The sequence below is a fragment of the Triturus cristatus genome, chromosome 3_1 (assembly GCF_964204655.1).
Source record: "Triturus cristatus chromosome 3_1, aTriCri1.1, whole genome shotgun sequence".
NCBI classification, from domain to species: domain Eukaryota; kingdom Metazoa; phylum Chordata; class Amphibia; order Caudata; family Salamandridae; genus Triturus; species Triturus cristatus.
The window spans coordinates 646,117,993-646,142,194 of record NC_140583.1 but is presented as its reverse complement, the minus strand read 5'-3'; the positions used below and the strand labels follow the sequence as shown (position 1 = coordinate 646,142,194).

At 43.5% G+C, this 24,202-nt stretch overlaps 1 protein-coding gene across 2 annotated transcripts in view; it reads right to left on the bottom strand.

The window, feature by feature from the left end:
• LOC146860716 (uncharacterized) overlaps positions 1-24,202 on the bottom strand; it is a 424,775-nt gene that overhangs the window by 112,832 nt on the left and 287,741 nt on the right. For both annotated transcript variants that reach the window (XM_085646366.1, XM_085646367.1), the window contains exon 3: positions 17,392-17,425. In XM_085646366.1, coding sequence (XP_085502492.1) covers positions 17,392-17,425 — 34 coding nt within the window. The remainder of the gene's footprint in view (positions 1-17,391; positions 17,426-24,202) is intronic.

Here is a 24,202-nt window from a genome sequence, read left to right as displayed (position 1 = left end):
TCAGGGGTTACTAGGCTATAGGTTGTGCTAAATATTAATATTCTTTTCTGAGGGTTTTCGTTGTCATGTAATCGGAAAGGTTCATTAGTTAGAGTTATTGTTCAGGGTTAATGTTAATGTCTGAATAGGTTTGTGGGTTTGCTCGTTGGGGATTACTTGCCTGTTTTTGTCTCTGGATCATCCGTCTAAGATTGGGTTTTGTGGGCATACTACTGGCTACATGCATGGGAATGTTTAGTAATACTGAGCCACAGGGTATATTGGAGGTGGATGCAAGTAATTTTATCACTTGTATATTTTCTTGTACGTCAATCTCCATTGCAGAAGCAGAGTGGTTAAGCTTGGAGATACTTTCAACAGTATGAGCTAGAGTAACCGCTCTGCCTGTACAATGGGATACAAAATACTGCATATACCTCCAATGACTTCTTGGCTCAATCCACCTATCCTAACAACAAAGGTAGGCACGATACATTAAGAGCCTGTTGCCTCTTCTTGACTTCACAAAACTTGATGCAATTATTGTTGGTTCTGTGAAGAAAAAGAAACAGGAACAAATAAGTTTGTATGTTGATTATGTTGTTTTTATTTTTGACCTCTGCTATTTTGCCTGCTAAGAAAAATGCAAACTTTTTTTAAAAATGTTGGCTTCCTGTGAAGAAAGTAAACAGTTAAGGTGCCCAGTTGAAAACTGAAGTTTATTTACCTGAAATATGGTCTGTTCTGGTAATTTAAGGAAAGGTTTCGAATGTTGGGCTTTTGGCCTGTTGGGCTTTTACACAATGTTGGGATTTTCCTGTTGGATGTTTTCTGTCTGTTTAGAGAAAATTAAATATGCTATTTGTTTTGAACATTTGCAGTTGCTATCTTTTTTACTTCACTTACTTCAGACACCATTTTTTTTGTGAGGAAAGAATTTGTGCTAATATTTGAAGAAGTTTCAGGTTTTATCTTTGCTTGAACTTTCAGGTTAGCTGTGTTGAAAAAACATTTTTTTTTGTATTTTATTCACCCACCCTCTTTGTCCATCACCTGCCCTGAGGTATGGCCCCTGAAGAGTTAAAATAGTATATTAGCCCCCAGTCACTGTCCAGCACCTACCCTGAGGTATGCCCACGACGGAGTCAGCAAAGTAAATTAGCCCCAAGTCACTCTACTGCACCTGCCCTGAGGTATGCCCCCAGCAGAGTTAGAATAGTAATTTGCCCCACCCAGTCACTGTTCAGCACTGCCCTGAGTTATGCGCCCAGCAGAGTTAGAACAGTAAATTAGCCCCCAGCTACTGTCCAGCATCTGCCCTCAGGTATGCCCCCAGCGGAGTTAGAATAGAAATTTGACACCAGTCACTGTCCAGCACTTGCCTTGAGGTATTCCCCGGCGGAGCTAGAATAGTTAATTAGCACCCCAAGTCACTGTTGCAGCACCTGCCCGGACGTATGCACCCTGAAGAGTTAGTATAGTAATTTGCCCCCTCTCCCCAGTCACTGTCCAGCACCCGCTCTCTGGAAAAGGTATATTTTGAAACATATGTCTTTCTTATTTACTTTTTTGAAAATTGAAAAATGGTAACAAAAATCCTAGTCAATTTATAATTATGATATTGTTAAAATGTTAGATATTTACTTATGTTATTTCCAGTTAGTGCACTGTCAATAAATTAATTGGATAATCTGTAATAATCTGAGAATTTCGAAAAAGAAAAATTAATATATGTCTATCGGATTAATCTGGTTATTTTTTAATGTGCTTTGTGTTAACGTTTTTACTTACTTTGACTGATTGACGGCAGTGTCCACAGCAAACTGTTGTTACTCTCAAACTCTCGCAGAAGAGTGTGGTCACAAGCAGTATCAGTGTACCACTGCTCACAAAATGGTGGACGGCTGATTTTATACGTTTGCATTCAAACACAAATATGTTTTGGGTGTGTATTTTAACATGCGTTAGATTCTGACTGAATGTGTATTTATTTCTTTTGGTGAAAAATAACTTTTATTCGACTTTCTCGTATAGAACGACAGCCATTTAACTTTTGGATAAGCTGCACTCGTAGTGTTAAAATAAAAGGACAACTGTAGAAACTGGATAATATGAAATGTGCTTAAGTAATAGATGTATTGTCATTTGCTTTATTGCTAATGTTTATAGCTAAAATGTGCCTTGAGTAACAATACTGCGCTGGCTTATTTTTCTTATTTTTCGGGAATAAAATATATTGTTTATTTATTTATTGATTATTTTTTTTTACTTTTTGAATGCAAAAACATATTTTTACACATACTTTAATGTCGCGCTGTAATGGTATGCGTGGTAATGGTATGCGTGGCAATGGTATGTGTGGTAATGGTATGCATGGTAATGGTAGTATTAATATATCCAAATGTGATAGTGATATGCGTAGTTAAGTGGTGCGTTGTTTGGGCAAGTTAGTGGTAAAGACCTCGTTGTTAAGTCTTGCATAGTAAGGACATTTGTTGTTCCATCATACATTCATGAGGAGATAGACTTTTTTTGTTGTTTCATTTGACAGCCACTTTTTTGGTATTGATACCTTCTATTTTGTAATTTATCAGTGTTATGTTTAACAGTGGTCAATGAACTCCGCTCCGCTAGCGGAGATTTGTTAACTACGCATTACATTGAAAACACGGAATTCATGCAAAAAATCTGAGTCTACCATGTAGCTGAGTTAGCTATTGCACCCACAGCCCTTTGATAAATCAACTTTATCTTTACATGATAAAAAGCATATAACCAATTCACAAACGTTAACTTTGCAAAATACCAGGCAATGAGAGAGGTAATGATTTTGGGGTCACCCCTAACCTAGAGGGAGGGCCAGCGGATGCCTTGACCACAAGCATATCATGCTGAATCATTCGGTGGTGGTCCCATCCTCCTAGGACCACCCCAAGAAAAGTTATGGCCATAAATACAATGCCAACCAAAGGCCAGCAAAGCATTATGGGGCGAGATTCTAGAGTGCAGTGAATATTATAGTATTAGCTCTCAGCTGAGCCGGAGTGCAAGCCCCTTGAGGAATGTTTTGATATTGGATACTATAAAATTCACTGCAATCTAGAATATCGTCCCATAATGCTTTGCAGGGCCTTTGGTTGGGATTGTATTTTTGCCCATAACTCTGCTTGGGGTGGTCCTAGGAGGATGGGGCCACCACCGAAATCGTTCAGCATGATGTGTTTTTTGTGTTCAAGGCATCTGCTTGGTTCTCTCCGTAGGTAAGGGAGGACCACAAAATCATTACCTCTCTCACTGCTTGCTATATTTTCATTCTCACTTTTGTGGGATGACTATATGCATTTTAGCATGTAAAGATAGAATTATGTATTGTTTAACTAAAGGTACTGCTTGTTAAATATTCACTTTAGTGAGATGACAATATGTATTTTAGCATGTAAAGATAGTTATTTGTTGTTTTATTAAAGGTATGCGAGATTTCTGTTTTCTAATACTCATTGCATTGAAAACACAATATTTCTGTTTTATTAATAGACATAACATGGAATTCATGCACAAACTCTGGGGTAAGCTATTGAACCCACAACCCTTTGATAAAAACAACTTTAGCTTTACACGTTAAAAAGCATATAACCAATTCACAAAAGTGAGCTCTGAGAAATATCAGGCAATGAGAGAGGTGATGATTTTGGGGTCCCCCCTAACCTAGGGGGAGGACCAAGTAGACGCCTTGAACACAAAGAGCATATCATGCTCAACGATTGTGGTGGTCCATTGTGATGGTCCCATCCTCCTACGACCACCTCAAGCAAAGTTATGGGCAAAAATATAAGTCCCACCAAAGGCCTAGCAAAGCATTATGGGGATGGATTCTAGAGTGCAGTGAATATTATAGTATTAGCTCTCAGCTGAGCCCGGAGAGCCCTCCCCTTGAGGAATGTTTTGATATTGGATACTATAATATTCACTGCCCTCTAGAATCTCGTCCCATAATGCTTTGCAGGGCCTTTGGTTGGGATTGTATTTTTGCCCATAACTGTGCTTGGGGTGGTCCTATTAGGATGGGACCAACACAGAATCGTTCAGCATGATGTACTCTTTTTTTTATATATAATTCTTTTTATTAAACATACTCGACATAGAGGTACAGTTCCACTCAGATCAATTACAGGGAATACACCAAAACCAAGGTGTACAGACATAGTAGGATGATGCTTGGAAGTTACGGGGAGGGGGGACTATCACCTTCAGGGTCACCTGGGGGGGTGCATATGTAGCCACGGTATTCGTTCCAGGGAGCCCAGATCCTGGACCATTTTCGGGGACAACCCCTAGCCGCATATACTGTCTTTTCCCGCAGCATACACCAATCAAGATCTGTCTCCCAATCCACTACCCTTGGAGCATGTGTTGCCCCCAGAGTTGAGCAATATTTCTCTTGGTAATCATGCAGCCCAATGTGACCCATTGTATAGCGTGTGAGTTAAGGTCAGTGGGTTCCCAAATATTGAGGCGGCATCTGGGGGCCTCTGGCTTTACAGTGAGTTCCAGTGTTTGGCTCATAATGTCGTGAATTTTGCGCCAGTAAGTCTGTATTGGGTCGCAGTGCCATATTATGTGCATAAATGTGCCTAGTTGGGTGCACCCCCTTCTGCAAAACCCATCCGTTGGACCACCCATGTGTATTAGTTGGGGGCCCGTGATGTAAACTCTATGCAGTATTTTTAGTTGCACAAGGCGGAGGCGCGCTGGGATGGCGACAGTTTTGGGGGAGGAGAATGCGGTCTGCCAATTTTCGTCGTCCAATTCGATCCCGTCTTCAACCCATTTCTCTCGTAGGGACAACAATGGATCATCCATATTGTTGATGAGTTTTCTATAAGTTAGGGAGATGGCTTTCTCGGGTAGATGACCATCTAGTCGTCTGTCCTCTAATGGAGAATAGTTTGGTGGGGAGGTGTCGCGGGACAGCGCTGTTTGCAATGTGTGGCGTACTTGTAGGTAACGAAAACGCTCTGACTCCGCCATGGCAAATTGACGTTGAAGGGAATCAAAGGACTTAACGCCATTTTTATCCCACAAGTCTCTGATGTGGGAGATGCCAATTAGGTCCCATTTATCAAAGCCCTGTGAGTTGCCCAGGTCCCCGAGTCTCTGGGAGTCCTATAGGGGTGTGGATAGGGTCACTTGTTGTTCCAACCTAACGATGCAGTCGCCGCGTGCCAGATATGGACAGTATGCTTAGTGGGACCGGTGAGGGGGTATCTGTTGGGCTTAGAGTAAAGGGCCCGGGTAAAGGAACCGTTTGGGAGGAGCAGTCTGTCCATGCCAATGCCCGGGTTGTCGGGCCGGCCATAGTTGCTGTGGTTTATTGCCGTTAGGTGTGAAGCCCAATAGCATTTCTTGATGTCGGGCAATCCAATGCCCCCATCGAACCAGTTGAGGGTGAGTTTTTGTAAAGCAATACGAGGCCTCCCATCCCAGAGATGGTCTCGCTGGAGCCCCTCTATTTGTTTGAAATAAGAGTTTGGCACTGGGTCAGCCGAATTTTGAAGAACATAGAGGAAGCGGGGTATGGACATCATTTTGAAAAGGGCCGCCTTGCCCAGCAAGGAGAGAGGAAGTGATTTCCAATTTATGATATCTTGCTTTAGTCGTTGTATTGGGGGAGCAAGGTTTCGGGTAAAGCGAAGAGTTTTGTCCAGCGAAATGAAAATACCCAGATATTTAAAGCCTTCTGAAACTATTGGTATGGGGCAGTTTCGGGGTATTGGGGGGGGGCCTTTCCACACAGGACGTAAAGGAGAGATTTCTGCCAGTTGATGCCAAACCCGGAGTATCTACCAAAGAGGGCCAAGATGTCAGACACAGCAATAAGGGATCTTTTGGGTGATGCAAGGTATAATAGTATGTCGTCCGCATACAGGGATATACTGTCTTCCCAGTCAGCTGACCACCGTAGCCCGCGGATCATTGCGTCCCTGCGAATCCATGCCGCAAGGGGCTCAAGAGCTAAAGCGAACAGTAATGGGGAGAGGGGGCAACCCTGACGGGTCCCTCGGCTAAGTAGAAAGGATTCAGATTTCCTATTATTTACAACTACCTGAGCCATTGGAGAACTGTATAGTAGCCGTACCCATTGATTGAAGCCCAGTCGGAATCCCAACTTAGTGAGTACGGCAAAAAGATAAGGCCATTCAAGTGTGTCGAAGGCCATAGTGGCATCCAGGGAGACCACAATGGCGTCTTCGCGCTAAGTCGATGCCCTGCCCAGGGCCCCGTGTAGTCTACGCAGGTTCAGAGCGGTGTTTCGCCGAGGCATAAACCCCGATTGGTCAGGGTGCACAAGGCCCCCTATCACTTTAACCAGTCTGTTGACGAGTACCTTGGCTAATATTTTGGGCTCAGCATTCAACAATGAGATAGGTCGATAGGAGGCACAGTCAGTTTTAGGTTTCCCTTTCTTATGGATCGTGACAATGGTTGCGATTCGTTGGTCAAAGGGAAGCGACCCCTGCTCTAGACTAGTCTCAAACATGGATTTAAAATATGGTGCTAGTCTATCCGGGCGGAGCTTGTAAAGTTCGATAGGGATACCATTGGGGCCCACCGCCTTGCCAGGGTGGAGTGCTCTGATTGCGGTTGCAATCTCGTCAGCAATAAGGGCGCTATCCATAAATGCGCGGTCGCTGTTGGATAGTACCGGCAGGGAGATGTCACGCAAGAGTTCAGAGGAGTCTGCTTCGGTGTATGGTGCAGCGGAGCAGTAGACTGTACGGAAGTGCACTGCGAAGTGGTCAACTATGTCCTAGGGATCCACTATGGTGGATCCTCCAGAGCTTCTTAATTCAGGAACTAGTCGGCTAGCGTGCTCCTTTTTGTCCAGCCAGGCGATTAATTTCCCCGCCTTGTCTCCCCAGTCATAAATTCGTCCAAGTCTGCCTTGTCCTAGCAGTTTAGCAAGGTCGGTGATCAGGGCTCGGTATTCCTCCTGATGGAGCCGCAGGGCATGGAGAGTCTCTGGTGAGGGATCAGGTTCGAGGTCGTTCTCAAGACGATAGATTTCTTGCTCTATGTCGGAGACAGCCTTCAGCTTGTCTTTTTTGGATCCTGCTATTAAGGAGAGGGCTTCACCCCGTACTACTGTTTTGAAGGCTTCCCACAATGTCTGTGGGGAATCGACCGTGTGCTCATTCTCACGAAAATAATTATCGATCCGTATTTTAGGGCTTTTAAGAAACCAGGGGTTAATTGGGGCAAAGCGTCCCACCTGGTAGTTGTCAAGGACAATGTGAACCCAGAGGGGAGAGTGGTCGGAAATGCCTCTAGCTAGGTACCGTATCTGGTGTATGTCCGTCACCTGCGGGGCAGGGACAACAATATAGTCTATCCGCGAAAGGCTATTGTGGGCGCACGAGTGGAAAGTGTGTTGGACCTTGTCAGGGTAGTATGTCCTTCATCCATCTACTAATCCCATCGCCTCCAGGAAACTAGAGAAAGATTGCGTGGTGGGAGGGAGCGTGCGTGGGGGGTATCTGTCCAGTGTACCTGATACAACGGAGTTAAAGTCTCCGCCGAGCACAAGGTGCCCTTCCGGCAATGTTAACAGTACCGCGCTGAGGTCGGAGAATGTGGTGGCCTGTAACCCTGGGGGTGCATAAATGGACATGAAGGTGATGATTCGCCCCTCCCATGTGCCCGTGATACCAACATATCTACCTCGGTCATCCACATAGGTGGAAGTAGGTGAGAAAGGGAATGATTTCTTTTGCATAATGCCCACCCCTCTGGGGTTAGACGCAAACCCTGCATGAGCGATCATAGAATAGCCCCATCTATGCATAGCTTTACAAGTGTGGCTAATGAGGTGAGTTTCCTGAAGTAAAACAATATCCGGTGACAGCCTCCGAACCTGTTGCAATACTATACTACTTTTGATTTTGTCCCCCAACCCGTTTACATTCCAACTTAGAATTCTAACTTCCTTGTTACGCTGGACCCCCATTGATACGTTTGCGGAATGTAGCAGTGATACCTTCCGAAAATAGAAACTGCACCATCATCATAACGTCGAGAACAACAAACAAAAATCCCTAGAATCAGGTAGGCAAAAAAAAAGACCCTCACCCAACAACCCCCCGCCCCGCTGCCCTGCCCTGCGGGCTCGAAACTGCCCATAAACACCTTGCAGAGTGCCTGTCACCCTAAAAGTTCAAAGAAAGAAGGAAAAAACGATCCAAAGGGGAAAAGCAGGGAGCTTCGTGTCCATGCCCTAAGCCACATCACTGTCACACCTCTATTAAACAATTGGCATATGTCCAATAATAAATCAGTAGTCCAGTTTAGGTGAGGTACCATAGATCCCCCCCAAGCTGCAAAGAAACCTGTCCTTATCGAGGCTCCTCCTCAGGCCGGTCCGTTATCATCAGGGCCTCCGGCTCCCCCCACCGCAGGGCTTTTAGTCCCACGATACTCAATCCAGTCAGCTACGTCTTCAGGCCGATCAAAAAACCAAGCTCTCCCCTCTGCCTCAACCCGGAGGCGGGCCGGGAACAGCATCGAGTACTTTAGGCCTTTCTCTCTCAGAACGCGCTTAACAGACAAAAATAGTCTCCGCTGTTTCTGTACCCTTTGCGTGAAGTCCGGGAAGAAGGAGATATCGGCATTTTCATACCGGAGGGGGGCGCCGGCCCTGGAATTCTGGAGGATCACATCTCGGTCTCGATAGTTCAGGACTTGGGCCAACATAGGCCGCGGGGAAGCGCCCGGCTTTGGTCGGCCACCCGGGACCCTGTGGGCCCGCTCGATCACAAATAATTTACTGAGTCCCTTGGGTCGCAGGTGATTGAGAATAAGGTCCTCGACAAACAGGTCAGGAGTTTGCCCCTCTGATTGCTCCGGAACTCCTATGATGTGGAGATTATTGCGGTGAAGACGGCCTTCGTAGTCATCCAGCTTGAGGTCCGTGAGGCTCCGGGAATCACGCAGATCAGGGACCTCCCTTTGCAACAGTGCAACGTCACTCACCAGGCCGGCAGTCGTGATCTCCACCTGCTTCACCTTTTCATTACGTTTCCCCATGTCGGTCCTGATAAGGTTGACGTCAATGCCCACTGAGTCCAAAGAGGTCCTGACCCCCGTTATTGCCTCCATGACATCTTTAAGGGAGTGTTCCTGTTCTTCAGCTCCAGGCCCTCCCCGCTCGCCCTCTTCAGGCTGGTGTCCCCGCTGTAGGTCCTTAGATATGGTGTACCTGTCCAGGTAGTTTGTTCGGACTAACTTCGCTCCCCTGGTACCGGATCCTCTGACACGGTCCGTCATGGCGCCAAATTTGAGCCGCCGCCGGGCGAGAAACGGGGGGGGCGGACAGGCGAAGCAGTTCCCCGACCGGTGCGTCAGGATCAACACAGGTGGTTTCGCACCAATGGCTTGTGCATTCAAGTTCTGCTCCGCGGCCGCTAGGCAGCTCAGTCAGTTCACAGGCCAAGAGGTCCCCCGCAGTCCCAAGGGACGAGCCTCACCGGGCCCGCGGAGTGGGCGCCGCACCCTAGGTCGCCTCCAATCGCACCAATGGGGAAGACGGCATGGGGGGCCAGAAGAGGGGCCCCGCAAATCTCGAACCTGCCAGCCGCGGGTAAGGAGAAGGAAGAGTCACCCCCCGGGTCGATGCTGTTCCACACAAGCGGCCCACGCTAGGTGCCCCTCAGGTCGTGTTGAGGTTGGTGAAGAGGGTGTATTCAAGAGAGCATCGCAGTGAGACCACAGTCTCCTCTCAGTGAGCAGTTACCGGCAGTTCCACCCCCAGGTCCCACACCATGCCAGGGGCGCCGCAATGCCACTCCTTTCAATTGCCATCCACGGTGGTACAATAAAGCACCTGCAGTTGCCCCCGGCTGTCCAGTGCAGTGCGCCCCAAAACCTGCCACAATGCAGTAAGAGCGAGGAATTCAATGTCCCCAGATCAGGCCGCCAGCATCAGGGGCGCACCACCAGTTGGTGCGTCTCGGTTCAAAACCGCTGTGTCGCGGTATCGCACCTGCAGCATTACCATAGGGCCAGGATCCCCTCCAGTGCACCGTGCAGCGAGGTCAGCACTGGAGCCACCGTTCGAGCACGGTCCCGGCAGCCCCAGCGACCGCCCAAAACCAGATGAAGTATCCGCTATATTAGAGGTGGGCCCCTCCGTGGGCCGCCGCCAAAGGCCGCCCTCAATCCGGGTACCAAACAGGAGGCTTCACTGCTGGAGCCGCGCCGCCGCCATTTTAAGTCTCGCAGCCGGCGCGCTCAATTCGGAACTTAGCGGGGGTTACTCATGGCTCATGGGGGTCCATCAGTGCCACCATTCCTCCGGAGCGGGCAGATTCCCTCAGGCGGCGCCAGCGCGGGGGGGGGGTCACAGCCGCAGCCCGGGCCACGACTTTGTCGCTGAAAGGGGAGGAGCGGCCCGGATCTCCACAGCGGCCGTTGCCGCTACCACGGGCCCTGGCTGCCGAGCCGCAAGCAGGCCGCGACCCTGAAGGGGCTCCTGCTCCCTTGTCGTCGGTCTTCCATGCACCGGGCTGGGAGGGATGGGCTCCGCTAGAGGTCCGGCACCCGGGAGCGCGTCTGGGCACTGCGGATCAGTGTACAGGATAGTCGAGGGCTGAGGCGGACGACGGAGCTCACAGACTACGCGGCCATTTCCAGTCCCTGCTTGGCCACGGCCCCAGCATGATGTACTCTTTGTGTTCACTGTTTAAGGCATCTGCTTGGTTCTCTCCCTAGGTTAGGGAGGACATCAAAATCATCACCTTTCTCACTGCTTGCTGCATTTTCATTTTCACTTTTGTGAGATGACTATATGCATTTTTGCATGTAAAGATAGAGTTACTTCTTATTTTATCTAGAGTATGTGAGGTTTCTGTTTTATTAATTGGGATGAGACGGAACGGAGTTCACGGAGTATTTGTTCAATTCCGCAGAATTCTGTGTAGTGGCACTCTGCCAACTATGCTCACTCTTAGTTATTTTCAGTCTCCTTGCCCAGGAACCAAGTCAGGTTAAGATGCTGCTGTTCGTCTGAACAGTAAGTCTTTTAAGGACTTTTTAAGGGTTTTGAGGGTAGGGTGGATTTAGGAAGGAAGGTTAAAAGTTAGTTATCGTGTTGTTTGTTGTTTTTTCGTATATTTAGATATATTGGTGTTAGTGTTTTACACTAATATGTTGTTTGCATTTTTTTTACACAGTTTTAATAATGTATTACTATGGGGCTGATTACGACTTTGGCGCAGTTGTGATGGCTTTCCACCGGCGCAGCGGCATCAAATCCACACAAAGGACGCCTGCCTGATAATGAGTTTTTCTCGTGCAGGGAGACAGTCTTTTTGCCGTTCCCATGGCGGTGCCAGAAAAACAGGCACTGCAATGGGAACGGCAAATATTTTCCAGCATGGCATGGACAGTGACGTCCATGCCGTGCTGGAACTGGGGGGGCAAGCAGAAAGGGGGGCACAAGGTGTACCCCCTGAATGCATTCCCATTGCAGGGGTACCTTGGTTCCTCCACCACCAGCCTTTTCTTGACAGGGAGCCCACCATGAAATGGTTGGCAGTGGAGGAACTTGTAATTTGCTCAGCAGGACTGTGCCAGTCCAGGTCAGCATGTTACATTGGGCCTCTTCTGCACCATTGCCAGGGAAAGGCAGTTCCCTGTCCGAGACGGCGGTCCACCGCCGGTACAGCTTTGAAAGTAATAATCCGGCAGACAGTTGACCACCACTGCTGCCTAACCGCGAGTGCGGCGGTCGGAAGACAGCCAAACTCATAATCAGCCCCTAAATTCTGTTAAATTGTGGTATGTTACTTATATTTTGATGATTAACAGTGATGTATATGTGCGTTTGGGATGTATTGTACTTTGCAGGTGGGTTTAGTCAATTTATTTTAGAGGTTTTAGTCAACTAACGCATTCTATGGGCATCTGGAGTTGTTTTCTTTTTAAAAGGAAATCAGTTTGGTTTATAATAAACCAATGGTTTTTACTTTGATAAACCAATGGTTTTTACTTTGATATCCGTTTTTGGGGGTTTACTGGCGCAGTTCTTTTTTTAAAACTGTTTTTTGGGGGTTTTTATGGGACCTTGATACCCTGGATTACTTTGAGGGATTTTGAATGGAATCATTATATTTTTGCATTTTTTGGGGGATATTTTTGGATTCATTTATCTTATTTTTTGTGGATTACTAATTTTTGTTACATGGAGTCAGAGAAAGATCTGCAGCTGTAGAACAGTAAGTTTTAATCATTTAAATTTATTCTGGGTAAGAAATATGATATAACATTGTTTATATGAGATATATGTGATTGTCATGTAGAATTCTTTGGATTATGTATTATTATTTTATGTGATAGATTGAATTTTGTTTCATCTATTTTGGTTGGAGATAGTAACTTTTTAAAAATAATTATACATATTTGTATTATTATCAGTCTTTATTAATATTGTTATTTTACACAGTTGTTATATTATATATTTATTATCTAAAAAAAAATAGATTTGGTATGTTGGTTTACAGTTTGTTGTACATCTTGAGGACTTTTGTAGGTCAAAATTTATTTCACATTTGCTTTTAGCTTTCATTTATAAGTTATGTATTTTTTGTTATATATGAAGAGTTTGGCTTTAAATTGTAGCATGTCGTACATTCCCGCAACAGGGCCCCCTTGGGTGCAAGGTCTCTGGTTTGAGGCCGATACACCCTGTTGTTCTCTGCACCCTGTGGCAGGCATCTTGAAGTGCCTGCCGCGTGGTGCAGGGATGAACGGCACTTCCCTTTTCTCAATGCGAGCTTGTGTAACGGCCGGTTTCTGGCTGTAACACGAGCTCCCATTGAGAAAAGTGAAAAGTGCAATGCGACCGAACAGTAACTGTTTGGTCGCATTGTAATGAGCTGGTCGGGAGCGCCGACCTTAGAGCATGTATGTGTGCCACATGTGCACACACGCACATTTCAGGGGTGCAACAGGGTGTCCTTTTGACACCCTGGCACCCTTGAAATTGCATTCTCAATTTGCGATTCTCTAATTGCGAATCGCAAATTGAGAATGTCTTCCCATTCATTTCTATGGGCCTCCTAGCCCATAGGAATGAATGGGAAGGTATTCCTTAATTGCGATTCGCAATTTGCTAATCGCAATTAAGGAATGCCAAGGAATCACAAAATATTTGCGAATTTTTTATTACATCCCGTTTTGCGATTCTCAGATAGCGATTCTCTAAAAATCGCTATTTGAGAATCGCAATCACGGTATTTGATACATATGCCCCTTTGGGTCTTGATATTCACCATGAATGGTATATATCTGAGTAAATGGTAATGTGCAAGGAAATGTTCCTCACTATGTGTAACTATTAATTGTTCAGGTATGTCTATGTCTTGGTATCGTCTAGGGGTAGGTGGGATATCGCTGGTGGCTTTTTTAGTTCATGCAATTAATCTTTTTAAAGTGGGGACAGGTTGTAGTTGCCCTGTTATGTGTTCGGGGACTCTCAGTAAACTATCCTTCAAGATTTTCCTTTTGCAGTCCTGGGAGCTACTCTCTTATATCTTGCAAAATTTCTCATATGTCTATTTCAGTCACATTTAAGGGTGATTTGGCAGTGCTATCGCTAACAGTCGTTTCGCAGTAGACAGTGAAGATGTTAACAGTGTTGTCATCATGAGTGCCACTGTCAACAGCGTCTTCAACATCAATTGTATTGTACTCTCCAACATGAATTGCTACATCATCTTGTGTTGTGCTCACTTACATGAATTACTACATCATCTTTTGTAGTTGCCCTCCTATACCATGCATTAGAATAACATTTAGCACATTTTTAGCTTGTAGATTCTGATGATGCACTTTCTTGACTGTAGGTGTTGCCCATGTGGTTTAGTAACTGTTTTCCTTTCTGTGAAGTGATGAATTTGGCTGCTTCTGTCATTGTATTGTGAAGTATTGTAATAGTATAAATATATATCTGTGAACTATTGCACGTTTGTCATTGACATGTTTAAAAATGCTTTACTTCTATTTTGTATACTTACATGTATGTTCTGGTGAGATGTTAAACCCGGTTTTGCAGCTTTTCCTTTGGAGGTGTTTTAATGTGCAGCAGGTGCTTTTGTTTCTGTGGACTCAAAAGAAAAACATAAATTATATTTGAAATGGTACTTTGTTGATAGTTTGTAGGGGTTGAGGTCGGTAGGTTTGTTTTTGTTTGCTCTTTGGGTGAGTTTATCATTAGCTTTTTATGTATGTATACTTACTTTCTTATTTCTTTTTTCAGGTTTGTGATAGTTGATATTTTCTAGTAGTTTATTGGTTTGCAAATTGTAGATTTTTTCTTCTAGGAGTTCTGTGTAAAAAAGATAAAAGTTGGAAAGTGTATTAATATTTATATGCTATTTTAAATTTTTAGGTTTGTTAACACTTATGTTTTAGTTTTAATATAAGTGTTACTTACTTGGTTATGTAGTTGTTGAGATGTATATTGTTCTTCTTTAGTGGTTTGTAAAAAGAATACGGCAGAGTTTCTCCGTCTTGCAGCGTTTGTCATTTTTAAAGTATTTAGTTGTTCTAAATAGTGTGCCCTTTATATTGTTGATTTATTTGTTTGTTTGATTTTATCGGATAAAGTTGTTTATAGTTTAATTTTATTCGTTGTTTACTATATTTAAAAAATAATCGGTTGAACCTTTCTATGGTAAACACTAATTTGTGTTTTACTATTTATGTGTAAGATACAGTTTCATATTTTTGTTTATAAAATTAATAGTATATGTATATTTAGTAATATTTAGGTAGGTGTTTACTTGTTTGTAGTTAATGTTAATTATTAGGGGCTTATTGTATGTATTTTAGGATTTTTAAATTTGTAGGCTGAATGGTAAATATTTTGTTGATATAATATATTTACATTAATTTAAATATGTGTATAACATGTTTTGGGTTTATTTAAAATAATAGTTTTTTGTGAAAAGTTGTTTTTTAGTGTTTTATTAATTAACATCTAATTACTTATTTTATGTTTATTTAAAGTTGAAGGTATTTTTGCTTCCTATAATTTTGGTTCAAATAATTTTGTTTTCGATATTTTTAAAAATGTGATGTGTGTTCTTCATATTGGTGGGTTTTATAATTAAGTATACTGAGTCAATATTTTTGTTAGTGATATTTAATTTCTGATATTTTGGTTTTCGATATTTGTTGGATCGATATTATGTCAGTGATTCCAGTCGGATTTGAAACCAAACAGGAGCACTCTGAAATGGTAATGGCAACAAGCCGGTTCGAATCTCAGATATTTTGGAAGTTTGGGGTGCATAAGAATTTATGAAAAAAGTGTCATTCAAATCCAATGTCATGAGCTTCCCTTCCATCAGGAGCTGAAATATATCTCGTTTTTGAACAAGAGGTTTGTGTTGTATTCATTAAACTATCCGGTTCACTCATTCAATTTCTTTCTGGCAAGGAATAAAAAACATTGGGGCATATTAACAAGCCAGGCGATAAAATTATCGCTGCTTTAGCGGCAGAAAACTGCCACTAAAACGGCGATAATGGGCTTGATAATATGCTCTATGGAATTCCAATTGAAGCCCATGTTAGATGTGAAGGACATCTAACATGGGCTTCAATTGGAATTCCATAGAGCATATTATCAAGCCCATTATCGCCGTTTTAGCGGCAGTTTTCTGCTGCTAAAGCGGGATAATTTTATCGCCTGGCTTGATAATATGCCCCATTGTTTCCCTGGGATTTGAGGAGAGATTTGCAGGCTTCTTGTCATCATAAAGATGATTTTGACTTGCAGCAAGCAGAGATGGTTTCACCCTACAAGGTGTAGTGGGCAGAGGCCTGAGCCTTTCCTTCACTACATGGCTGACCAATTGATCCATAATGATAGCACTCCGTTCCTCTAAGACATTTTAACTCTTTCCCCACATGGAGTCAGCGAGGATGAATGAGAGGGTGGGACAGCATGAATCTGTGGGAAGTCAGTGTCGTCTGCTAGCGTACTGTACCTTTGACTGATTTCTACCTTTCTGATATTAGGCTTGCTTCTGATAGGCCAATGCAAGTGGCGTTCTAAATTATTGCTGACAACAGAACTTACAGTAAGGCCACTGCGCACAAATCAAATGTGCAACATCCTCATAAACATCTCCCTATTCTTGTTCTATTATAATAAATGAGGGTGAACTTTGAAAATCTGACAGGTTGCTTAGTAGACAAATACTATCGTAGTAGACAGTGAAGATGTTACCGGTATTGTCATCATCAATGCCACTGTCAACAGTTTCATCATCAGTATCTTTAACGCTGTGTTGTCATCAAAGGGTGTCTCTGATGGCAACATTGTTATCAACGATAGTGTCGTTGTAGATGTAGGGCTAGTCATTGTTTGACAGAGAAGATAAAATAACTGATCTGTGCTTTTCCATTGATAGGTGTTGATCAGTCTGTGGATGACTGTTTAGGTGAGCGCCTTATGGTTACACATACCACACCAGGAGACGGACAGTGGCCTTTGGCTGTTTGCTTTTCCTCCTTCATCAGAATTTTTTAAATGATGCTGTAACAATCATACTTTCTTGTTAGAAGTTAACAGGCCTGTGGTGTTCACGTAATCGCAAAATTGCAATGGAGCTGATAATTACTGTTACCTGATCCATCGGAATTAAATGGTCACTCGTGGTGAGGGTCTTACTAAGAAATTGTGATTTTCCCAATGTGCAGGACTTCCTGAAAAGAGCAACTGTAGTGAGTCATGGCATCAGGTGCATAAATATTACCAGATTCTAAGGTGACACTAGTACATAAGCTTCCTTTACTACCAACGGCTTGAAATAGCGGGATCTAAAACAAGAATTGCTTTGACGTGGATGAAAAGATTAATCTAAATGTAACAATAAGGAAAACTACTGAAGGGATGTTCACCATAAATAAGAGCAGAAGAATATCAGGGATGACTCCTGGATGTAAATGAAAAGCTTAATACCAGTATATCTGGCAGTATGGAGGGCAAAGAGTATGGTGACAAGCAACCATTTTGGACTCATATGATGAGCATAACTTTATTTACGATTTTTAAAATATATTACATTGGAATATCGAATAATAACCATGCTAAGCTGCCTATTTATAACAAATGCCAGTTGTATTACAGGTTGGTGCATGGGGGTTGTTAATTGAAATATTAGCATTGAGTGTGATTTAAATGAAGCATAAAAAAGAAGTTCAACAAAGTGCCTTTTTTCAGTGGATGATCAATTAACTAGGCAAAGTAATTTTAACATTCCTTAAAGGTAATCTTTGTGTGGGAATCCAGCACCACAGTTTAACTCCAAACAACACTTTTTAAAGATGCAAGAAAAATGTTCTTACCTATGTTGCCACCTTTTACTGGCATGGTGAACATCTGTTGAGGAAACACAATCAAACTGTTACTTTTTTAGACAAACTCATCATCACTGTTACTTTGCTCTTATGTTACTAGTTTTTTCGTTAGCAAAGTGACTTATCTATTATCAAATCTTCATATAGGTAAGTACAAAGTTTTTGCATGTTTTATAGTGACTTCAACCTACCTCCACTTGAAAATAAACAGATTGAAATACACTGTCTCTTACATGATTTAGGAGAAGAGGTGGTGACACCTTTTTTCATGTGTAAAGTGTGATAATCCTTCTACGCACAGAACCCCCACGACACTTCCCCCTATCTGCCTCTTCGTCTTCTTCTTCTCCTTTTCCTCTCACACAGGTTGCACCAATGGGCCTCCATGGAGCCCCCAGGTTCCCATTTTCTCAGATCCCAGACTGGTCAAAGCTGTTAAAATTCATACGATTCTGATAACTGTTACTCTGATCCCCATGTGCACAACGAATCTTGCCATTTTGCCTTACAGTTCAAGACTATTATTTTGAATATATGGTAATTCTTATTATCTGTGCTGACAAGATTATCATTTAACTTTGGAGGATCACCAGTTAAGGACCCCAGGAAGGTGGTGGTACATTAATAGTACCCTATTGGTGAGATGCTTTAGAAGCATGCCTAATTACTTTTGAATTCACACATGTGTTGTGAGGTGGTGGACACATTGGTGTATATAAGTACACGGAATTTTGGAATATATTTTAAGAAGTTTAACAAAGTTGTATGCTTCTTGCAGATAGTGGACCATACTGCAGCTGGTACCACTCAGATTGATGCCTTCAGAATTAAGTAAGGTACTTGTTCACTTATTATTTTCATCATAAATAGCAGAGTGACAAGAAGTGGGTCCTGATGAATGCCATTGAACCAACAGGTCACCTTAGGCAGAAACATGCCGACCTTACATCTATAGGGAACATCCAGATCCCTATTCACTTAGCTTTTTAGTCCTAACCACCGGAGACACCCATTAAAAATAATTTTGATCTTCTGTGAGTTAGTTTTAATACACGTTTTCACTTTATTTGCACTCTGCCCCTCACTCCCTACTTTCATTGGATGATACACAAACAAAACACCTCACGCTCCTCTTCTTTCAGGAAGAGTTGTAGCCCACACAGCTAACCTTGCGGTTGCAGTGTGCAAGAGGGAACCCAATGATGAAGCATGTCACCTTTGGGTGAGTGAGGGTTCTCGTCTTTAAAAGACTAATGCCCTACCCCTTCTACACGCACTAACATTCAGGTCAATTGTTTGACACAATAGAGAACATCCCGATATCTTATGTGAGTATAAAGATTGTCATTTGCCAATTGTTTTGATCGTTGATGCTTCTATTTGAAAAATGCCAAAAAATAAATATTTATAAAGAAAATGTGTGATACTTCCTACTGAAGGATACAAAATGCCCTACATTTTCCAATTAAAGTGACATTTGTTTCTTCACTAGAGTTATGAAAAACTGAAGAAAGACAGATTAACGGATTTGAAACTACTAAAATACTTAACATTTCACCATTACTTCAAATACCGTCAAGGCCCTCAACTCCACTGCTTGCTGAAATTGCATTTAGCGCGGCCCATTATGCAGTTTTAGGTTGAAATACATTATTTGTATTGTATTTCAGAACATACTATAGACATATACACATTTCCCATATCCTGGCCCTCAGCAGAACCTAACCCCTCTCAAAGACCACCACCATCAATAGGAACCACATCAACCCTTTTAAAATATATAAATTACGTGCATTTTTTTAAATGGACTAGTGTAGAGTCTTTTCAATCACCAATGTATTTTTTGTTCAAATAATAATTGTTCAACTTGAATTCTTCCTGTTTGTTTAGGCCCCTAATCTCTTGGGCATAGTAACTGTCAAAAATCCTTTGTCAGATAGTTTAACAACAAAGACCACTGTTTCCAGAACTATCGTTTCCTCGCCTGGGTTGTTTTGAAAAATGTTTCAATCATTAGGATCCACCAGACCCTCCCCACTCTGGGTGTCCATACGTACCCCTGCAATAACCCACATCACAGATTGATTTGTTTCAATAATTATACATTGTAGTCTACAAAATCTTCCTTTTTTTGCTCTGTCTGAAGCACTTGAAAGCACCGAAGCAAGAACTCATCAATAAATTCCTTTTTTCTATGCAGTGGCAGGATCAGGAAATTATACAGTTTCTTGGAAAGCACAGCCATTTTGATGGCTGCAACACACTGCAGCCAGGAAAGAATTCTATTTCTGCAACTATTAAGTTCAGTTTGTACTGTAGTCTTCAGTCTATGCATATAAGCCTCCCTGGTCACCCATACATTTGCCCTCTGTCAACCCCAGGTATCAGATTGTGGAAACCACCTTATTAGAACCACCTCTTGGTTAAATTACCAACTCAGAAAATAAGGGAGAGGAGATGTAGAGGCCCTCCGATTTAGTCCAATTTATCTTAAACCTAGACACCTTCTGGAACTCTGCGGGTTCCTCCAGAAATGGCAGGAGTGATTTGTAGAAATCTGCAAACAATGCCAGTATATCATCAAAAAACATAGTGAGTTTGAACCAGACAACTTTACGCCTCAAATTTGCTCTTTGGGCTAGGGGTTCCAGCTTGAGAGCAAAAAGGAGGAGGAAGAGGGAACATCCCTGTTTACTGCCCCACCCCATTTGCATCCAGAATGATCATCTCCCATTAACTCTAATTCTTGCTCTAGGGGAGTGGTGTACTGCCATTAGCCATCCTCTGATCTCACCCAGGACAATCTCACACAGGGTGTCATCATGAAGCTTCAAACTACCCTGTCAAATGCCTTCTCTACGCCCAGGGAGTTCAGGGCCACACTTCTACCCCTTTGCTACCAATGTCCAAGAGGTGAAGAGCATCTTTGGTGTTATTGCTAGCTTCTCTTCCAATTATAAACGCTGATTGTTCAGGGTCTTTTATAATATATTGCAACCAGGCCGGTGCACTTTTAGTAAGAATTTTTATGTCTAACTTGAATAGCAATAAAGGCCTGTAAAAGGCATAGTTCCTAGGTGGTTTACCTGCTTTTAAGATCAGTGAGACTGTAGATGCCGCCATTGTGGGTATTACTTTTGTCTCTACAATTATTTCTTGATAGACTTTCAGTAAGATGAGAAGTAGCTGAGCACTGAAGATTTTGTAAAAAAGGGCCGTTAGCCCATTTGGGCCCAAGGCCTTCAAGGGGCGCAGACCAGATTTTGCCCCTAGAGCCTCTTCTTTGGAAATAGGTTGATATAATAACTTTTCACGATAATCAGCTAAGCAAGTAGTGAGTTCAGCACTCTGTACATGTTTTACAGCACTGCAGGGCTACAGGGTTTCTTTCATACAGCTATCTATACAAGGGATAGAAACAGCATTATTTCTTCACCTCCCCTGAACCTATAATACCTGTCCTGTTTTTGACCTCAAGTAGGTGGCTTTTGGCCTGTGTCAGACTAGGAAGATTAGACAGAAGTTTACTTGGTTTCTCACCTAGCTCATACAAACGGCTATCTTGTTTCCAAGACCTGGATTTGTCCCACCAGGGCCACAACTTTCCTTTACCTCTTTTGAAACCAAGTGCATTTATAAGATTCTGCATTTTTCCTTGGCTCTGTCCTTAAATGTAATGTCTTTTACCTTCTCGATGTTTGCCTCCTGAACACTAATTTCATCAAATTCTAGAGTGTGTTAGAACGAATTTCCCCAATGTCATTTTGTGTTATGTAGTCGTTAATGCTTTTACTAATGTTACTTATGACTTTGTGTCACTTAGAAATGCCTCTTTAAAGTGCCAAGTACCCCCTTCTTTGCAAAGAGATGTGGGTAATTCCAAAACAGGATAGCGGGCCATGGTCAGAAAAATATAGTGGCCTTGGACAAACTTCCTGGATCTCAGGGAGTAGCCAAGTGTTTAGGTGGATATGATCAATTTGTGCATAACTTTAATGGGCAAACAAATGTTGGGACTAATGCCTCTCAAGTGGACACCTCTATCACCACCCATCCACTATACCAAGGTCCTCTAGGTAGACTTTCCCCATTCCTAAAATCACAGCCACCCCCTGTATTGTTTTGCATCCTATCCATTCCCCCAGTCACAACTAGGTTCAGGTCTCCACCCACTACCATTTGGGGCTATCTGCCCATTCCAACAGAAAGTCTAAATGGTCCACTCCCTGGTTCAACCAGTAAATAGAAGCAAACACTACAGGTCTTGCTTTAAGAGTGTCACACACCACCAACCATCTGCTTTATCTTTACAGTGGTTTTAGCCTTGAACATACAACCTCCTCTTATAAGAATGTTCACCCCAGCTGTCTTCTTCCCAGAAGAACAGAAAACCTGGTGTGGAAAGATCTTGGATATTAGGTGAGTATGGTCAGAGGTCAGACGGAAGCAGGTGGGACTCCTGAAGAAGGCCCATGTCAGTGTTTAGCAATGTGAGTTTGTGAAGTAGGCATTTCCTCTTTACGGGGTTATTTAAGCCTCTTACATTATAAGTTATAATCGTCAATGGCTCATTTGGGTACTCTAGTGAGTCGAAGGTGATCCCTTGTTCTCAAACTCTGTGGTCTCCTGGAGGTGAACCTTATGTATAAAAACTAGTAGCATCTCCCTGGAGGTGAAGCTAATTTGTAAAAATGTGTAACATTCCCCTAGTAATGGAGTCCACAAAAGCAGTGTAAACAATGTTAACCAAACCCTCAACAACTCACTAACTGAAGTACGCAAGGTCCTTTAGAACAAGATACTTACTTTCGGTAACACCTTATCTGGTAAAGACTCTATCTAGCTGCAGATTCCTTACCTTAGAATTATCCTCAGCCATCAGACTGGATACAGGGTTTTTGTCATGAGTAGTTCCCTTGATTGCCGGTGCGGGTCGTTGATTGGTTCTGTGTGGCGTCGCTGGCGTGGCCCGTGCCGGATAATACGTGCGTGATGCCTAAATAGGCACCACGCCAGCGCGGTGACCTCAGTTTCTTTTCACGACTTTCCATGCGAGGAGCATGGAGCCACAAAGAACACTGATCAATGATGTGGAAAATTTAGGGCACTGACAGGGTAACAGCCACATCGCTAGAAATCTGTTTGCAGAGCGGGAAGGATGGGTGGGTCAGTTAAGAACCTGTGGCTGAATAGAGTCTCTATAAGATAAGGCATTAAGAAAGGGAAGTAACTTGTTCAACCGATAGAGACTTCTAGCCAGAGATTCCTTACCTTAGAATAGATACCCAAGCAATACCTCCCTGGAGATGGGTCTGCAAAACAATTTCAATAAAAATGTCCTGCAGTACCGAACAAGCAAAGTGCCCATCCCTACGGACCTGACTGTCCAAGCAGTAGTGTTTCGTGAACGTGTGCAGAGAGGTAACGCTGCTGCCTGCCAGATGTCCAGGACCGGGACTCCGCGTGCTAATGTAGTGGTCTCAGCCTTGGCTCTGGTGGAATGAGTGTGCAAGCTCTCTGGGGGTTGCTTCTTGGCCAATACGTAGCAGATTTTAATGAATAGCACGATCCATTCAGAGATGGTCTGCTGTATGGCATTTCCTTTCTTCGCTCCAACATCCCCCACGAAAATGTATTTGTCCACCTGGAACTATTTTGTGCAGTCAACGTAGATCGACAACCCTCTTTTCGGTGATGATGCTCCTCTTCTTTGGAGGGATGTCGAGTAGCATAAAAAGTAAACAGAGTGATGGGCTGGCCTACATGAAAGGGAGTGACAACTTTCGGTAGGAAGGAACCTCTCGTTAATTGAACCAGCTTGTCTGGGTAGATGTTCAGGTATGGCGGCATGGATGACAAAGTCAGAAGCTCACTGACCCTCCGAGAAGTTGTTATTGCCACCAATAAGGCCGTCATGATGGCAAGAAAGACTTCTTGCCATCTCAGACAGTTGTGCCAGGGCTCAAAGGGAGCACACATCAGGAATGTCAGGACTACATTAAGATCCCAGTGAGGTAAGATAAAAGCAGACAGAAGAAACATTTGTTGCAACGCTTTCAAGAACTTATGTACAATAGGGGCTATGAAGAGGGATGGCTGATCAGGCAACCGCAGAAAGGCTGAGATAGCGGAAAGATAAACCTTTGAGGTGCCCAGAGCAGAGCCCTTCTGGGCAAGGCAAAGAATAAAGAGAGGATCCTGAGAAAGAGAAGCAGAAATGGGGTCACTCTGTTTTTCTGCACATCATGCCACAAACTTGCCCCAACAGCAGGTGTATACTGTTTTTGTGGAGGGACGCCTGGCTTTCAGAATAACATCACAGACTCCGGGAAACAGGTCAAAAGCTGTCAACTGTCGCTCCTCAATCTCCACGCAAGAAGGCATTGTGTTGACAGGTTTGGGTGGAGAACCCTCCCCTGTTGCTTCGACAGAAGATTCTCCTGACGAGGCAACCTGATCGGAGGACTGGTGGCCATGCTAATCAACTTGGGATACCAAACTCTCTGAGCCCAGTCCGGAGTCACAAGGTTGACTTGGACCAGTCATTGCTGGTCTTGGTGAGAGCTCTGGGCAGGAGTGGTACCCGCAGAAAGGCATTCAGGAAACCTGAGCTCCGCTTGAGACAAAAAGCTTCTGTGAGTGAAAGCCACCTTGGAAACTCCAGCGCGAAGAACTGCTGTGTCACAAGCACGATGCAGAAAGCCATAAGGTCCAGCAGCCTCAGAGTCAGTCAAAATCCAGGGTAGAGGTTGTATCATCGGTATGAATAAATGAATGAATGAATGAATGGCTTTTATTG